The 5,098-nt window shown below is 33.6% G+C and overlaps 1 protein-coding gene across 1 annotated transcript; it reads right to left on the reverse strand.

Annotated features, from left to right (window-relative positions):
• Positions 1–200: 200 nt before the first annotated feature.
• LOC145636881 (uncharacterized) lies at positions 201–3,965 on the reverse strand. Its single transcript, XM_081688419.1, has 4 exons — positions 1,633–3,965; positions 1,247–1,552; positions 1,113–1,173; positions 201–1,016 (listed from the first exon to the last, which is right to left on the reverse strand). Exons 1-4 carry the CDS (start codon positions 3,963–3,965, stop codon positions 201–203), a joined length of 3,516 nt encoding a protein of 1,171 aa, XP_081544545.1.
• Positions 3,966–5,098: the final 1,133 nt, after the last annotated feature.

Raw genomic sequence — 5,098 nt, forward strand, 5'->3', positions numbered from 1 at the left:
ATAAAATTAATCAAGAAACTAATATATGTGATAACCCTTATTTTATAAATACATCAAAATAGCGCCTAAAAATGCCACTATCTCCTCGGCTGCTTGATGCCTACAATGATATTAAAACAATAAATTTATTAAAATAGACAAACATAAGGTCAAGTGCCACATTTACTCCTTTTAGTTTAGATAACACCAATTACCAAGAACTAAGAGGGAAAATCTGTAGAACTATCGCTGTCATATTCTACATCATCAAGATCCTCATCTAACTCGTGTATACTAGAGCTTGTGTCCAGATCATCTTCATCATCCTCTTCACTTTCTTCATCCTTCTCATCGTCATTATCCATGTCAGCATTATTAGTAGCTTCTAAGATGACCTCTGCGTCAACTAACTCTGGTTCAAAATCATCTCTAACCATATTGATTTCCTCATCACTCAATGCAGCGAACTCTTCAAGGTTAGTTGCTCCTTCTTCAACAATATTCCATAGAGATTCATCTTGTTCAGTGTCTTCATCATTTGGGAAATCAAAAAAGTTACGAGGATTAGCTTTAATTACAAATTTCCAATGTCTTTCATCATGAGAAGAGACATAGAAAACTTGTTCAATCTGAGAAGCTAATGCAAAAGGCTCATTTGTTTGCAATGTACGAGAAACATTGACAAGTATAGACCCAAATTTGTCCTTTTTAATCCCCCTTCCTTCACTAAATACATCAAACCACTTACACTTGAACAATACCACTTTAGGACTTGTTCTGTTTTCTAAGGCATCATACTCTAGCACAATAACCTCTTCCAAATTCCCGTAAAAGTCCTTCCCTCCACTCTCTGCATCCCCTTTCACAATAACGCCACTATTTTGAGTTTTACGATGTCTTTGCCGCTTTTTAGTGTGAAATCTAAACCCATTAATGACATATCCATCAAAAGTCACAATACTCTTCATTGGTCCTCGTGCTAGGCACAACAATTCTTCTGTAACTCTATCATCCTTGTCATCCCAAAGTTGTGTAATCTATTTTTCAATGTAAATAAGAAAGAAAAAATAAATGTGCATGCTAAAATTTGATGTATTATACATCATAAATATATGAATAACACACTATCTTACTCTATTCTCAAACCACTGGCAGAATTCAACGTCTCGATGACCTACACTGTTCTCATATTCACTATAAAAAAAAACAAAAGTTGTTTAGAAACATTTTGTTTGCTTAATTATACATTATAATTTCACAAACTTACTCAAAGAAAGGTTGTGCTTCATCACAGTTCTGCAAAACATATAATTGAGCTTTTCTCTGGTCTTCAATACTCAATTGCTTTAAATTTGGCTTTCCTAGTGGCTTGCCAGTGGTATAAAACACTGAAAGACTATGAAGTCGTGGATAGTTTATGTCCTCATTTCGATCCAAACGATTGAATTGTGTCTCAATCTTAGAAAGATATCTAGCACAAAATGCCAAGAATTCTTTCTGAACATACCCTTCAGCAATTGATCCTTCTGGGTGAGCTTTGTTTCTGACAAATGACTTAAATGTCCGCATTGCTCTAAAAATGAAGATTATAATTAGTTTAATAACAATCACTTTTACATTTACATATTGAGGAAAAAAAAAAGTATACTTTACCTTTCAAATCTATACATCCAACGATAATGCACAGGCCCAGCCAATTTTGCTTCTGTAGCTAAATGTATGGGAAGATGAATCATGACATCAAAGAAAGCTGGAACAAAGATACGTTCCAACTTGCATAATGTGATTGCTATGTTTGCTTCCATTCGTTCTAAGTCGACTACTTTTAAGGTCTTGGCACATAGATGCTTGAAAAACAAACTAAGCTCTCTTAAAGGTTCTAAAACCTTTTCATCTAAGACACCTTGAAAGGCCGGGGTAAGCAAATCTTGCATGAAAACGTGAAAATCATGAGTTTTCATTCCTATGATTTTTCCATCATGTAAAGAAGCACATCGAGAAATATTAGATGAATAACCATCCGGGAATGCCAATTTTGATAAAAATGTGACTATTTTCCTCCTTTCATTTAAGGTCAGGTTGAAAGGGGCTCGTGGAATTTCATATTTGTCCCCTACACTCTTTGGTTGAAGGTCATCATGCATTTTCATGGCTTCTAAATCCAACCGAGCATTTAAGGAGTCTTTGTTCTTTCCAGGTAAGTCAAGCAATGTGCCTAATATATTTTCACATACATTTTTTTCCACATGCATTACATCCAAGTTATGACGAACTAGCAGATGTCTCCAATATGGCAATTGGAAAAAAACACTTATTTTTTTCCACTGGTGAACAATATATCTTTCGCCTCTTTTACGTTTTCCTTTATCATCTTTCCCAAACTCCACATTAGGGTATCCATGTAGCTGCTCCAAAGCATCGTTCCCCGATAATGGATTAGGTGGTGGACGCCTTTCAAATTTTTTACCAAAAAGCCTCTTATTAAGTCTCCATTTATGATCTGGTTCTAAAAACACACGATGACACATATAACACCATTTGTGGCCATTTTTCAACCATTCAGAATTCGTGTCTTTGTGGCAATTAGGGCAAGCCATGGCCCCTTTAGTGCTCCAGCCAGACAGATTAGCATATGCCGGAAAATCACTAATTGTCCACATTAACACAGCTCGCATATTAAATGTCTCCTTAGTGTGTGCATCAAAAGTTTGTACCCCACTCTCCCATAATTCCTTCAACTCATCTATTAGAGGTTGTAGAAATACATCTATGTCATTACCAGGAGATTTAGGACCGGGAATTAATAATGACAAGATCATGTTGTCACTTTTCATGCACATCCACGGAGGTAAATTATAAGGTACTAACATCACAGGCCATATGCTATATCTACTACTCATGTTTGCCCCTGGATTAAACCCATCACTAGCTAAAGCCAAGCGTACATTACGTGCATCAACAGAAAATTCAGGATATAGCTCATCTAAAGACTTCCACGATTTCGAATCTCTAGGGTGTCTCATAATGCCGTCGTCATCATCACCCGGATGTTCTTTCTTATGCCACTTCATATGAATTGCTAGCTTGGAGCACATGAACATCCTTTGGAGCCTTGGAATAAGTGGAAAATGACGTAATACTAATTGAGGTACTCGTGTTTTTCTCTTGACACCCTCAACCTCATCTGAATTCTCATCATTTTCACATACATCCTGCTTCCATCTAGGTGCTGAGCACTTAGGACAATTAACTTCATTTGCATACTCTTTTCGAAATAAAACACAATGGTTGACACATGCATCAATCTTAACATAGTCTAAGCCTAGCGCTTTTGTATATTTTTTTGCTTCATAGGAGCTTGAAGGCAAATTATTATCATAATTAAATGCCCTATGTAACGCATTCAATAACATTGAAAAAGACTTGTCACTCCAGTTGTTACTAACTTTAATGTGCAACAATGATATAATAAACTCCAATCTCTTATATGTTTTACACCCCGGATACAAATCAGCCTCCATATCCTCCATTAATTTTTGGAGCAACATAGGTGTTTCACTAGTGCCATTATTTGATTCTAAATTTGTAGTTCTCTCATTTTCATTAATAGATGTAGAGTTTACAGAATTCCACGCATTTGTTGCATCAAAAACAAACGGGGCCATGTCATCAAAAGGCATTTCATCATTCTCATTATCTGAAACCTCCCCTATATATTGTTCTTCATTATTATCAATTTGCTCTACACTCTCTCCGTGACTCACCCATGGGTTGTAAGTATGATCGATGCCATATACTAGTAAGTGACATTGCATATTTTTACGATTTTGAGACAAAACCAACCGACAGTTAAGACAAGGACATTTCTGCATTATTTCGCTACTTTTCCCCCTAAAAGCATATTGTAGAAATTCATTAACACCAGCTATGTACTCCGGTTTTTGTCTATCCTTTACACCATTATGATTCATCCAACTTCGATCCATATTCATTCTTAAAATATAAAAGAAAAGGTTACAAATAAGAAAATTATAATGATTTATTTAGCAGATTTATGTGTAAATATGAATTTATATATGATGTATTAAATTAAAAAAGAATTGAAAGCGGGAAAATGAAAAAAGTACGGAGGAGAATGAACTATTTTACATATAACAAAATTATGTTATTTCTGTATAAACTACAGTTACATGGTATCCTATACATGTAGAATTAGTTTAAAAGAAAGTAAGCAGATTAACGTGATTTCAATTCAAGATTTTCTAATTTAAGGAATAAATTTAGATGGGTAAACTAATTAAATAACAATATAGATATATTGTATAAGATAAAAAGAAGGATGGAATTGGTACTAGAAAGAAATTTTTACCACTTAATTGCTATGCTTCAATATTTTAAAACTAAATTGTCATTAATAAGATGTAGATTCCTTGGTACTAATCTCGTGGGATGTTGTAGCTAACATTATTTAATTAATCTCTTTTATCAAACAAAACAAAAAGTTACTTGTCATCAGTTAAGAATCTAGATCAAACCTAAGTTAACAAAAAGTTACTTATTTTAAATAAAGGTTATGCATATCCTTATATCTAAGCTCTAATTTATGATTATCCCTGACAACAACAATATACAACTGCTACTCTGTATTGTATTTTTTGTTGGCACAATGACTGACATGAAAAAATAGCCTTCTATATCATATTATATATATTGCAAGATATCATACATGCATGCAAAGATATATTGAAAAATTCTTTCTGAAAAACATATACTTCGTACATTAACAGTGAGACCATATAATTAAATGGTTCTACGGCACTCTGATTCTCAATTTCCCAATTAAAACAGGTCAAACACTCTAAATTACCAACAAATAAAATCATATACTACCTTTAATTGCTCCAAAATACCAACCAGTAATTGATTTAATACAAATCAAATGCCCCAAATTAGTAAGTATCGATTAACATAAAATCAAACTCCAATTAAATTATCAACCAACAATTGAATTGGGATCAATCAATTCAATTCAAACAAAATAATATGTTCCAAACTACCATCAATTGAATTTGTGAAGCAGTAAGACCAAATTTAACAAAAAAAATTAAAAAATAAAATA

The sequence above is a fragment of the Chenopodium album genome, chromosome 6, assembly GCF_948465745.1.
Source record: "Chenopodium album chromosome 6, dcCheAlbu1.1, whole genome shotgun sequence".
Classification (NCBI taxonomy): domain Eukaryota; kingdom Viridiplantae; phylum Streptophyta; class Magnoliopsida; order Caryophyllales; family Amaranthaceae; genus Chenopodium; species Chenopodium album.

What these genes read in the sequence shown, in the direction of transcription:
- LOC145636881 (XM_081688419.1), bottom strand. Translation starts at nt 3,965, where the DNA reads ATGGATCGAAGTTGGATGAATCATAATGGTGTAAAGGATAGACAAAAA. An exon ending in GAAGCACAACCTTTCTTTGA is followed by an intron (nt 1,174 to 1,246) that starts GTAAGTTTGTGA and finishes TTTTTTTTATAG; the next exon opens with TGAATATGAGAACAGTGTAG. An exon ending in GCCAGTGGTTTGAGAATAGA is followed by an intron (nt 1,017 to 1,112) that starts GTAAGATAGTGT and finishes ATTGAAAAATAG; the next exon opens with ATTACACAACTTTGGGATGA.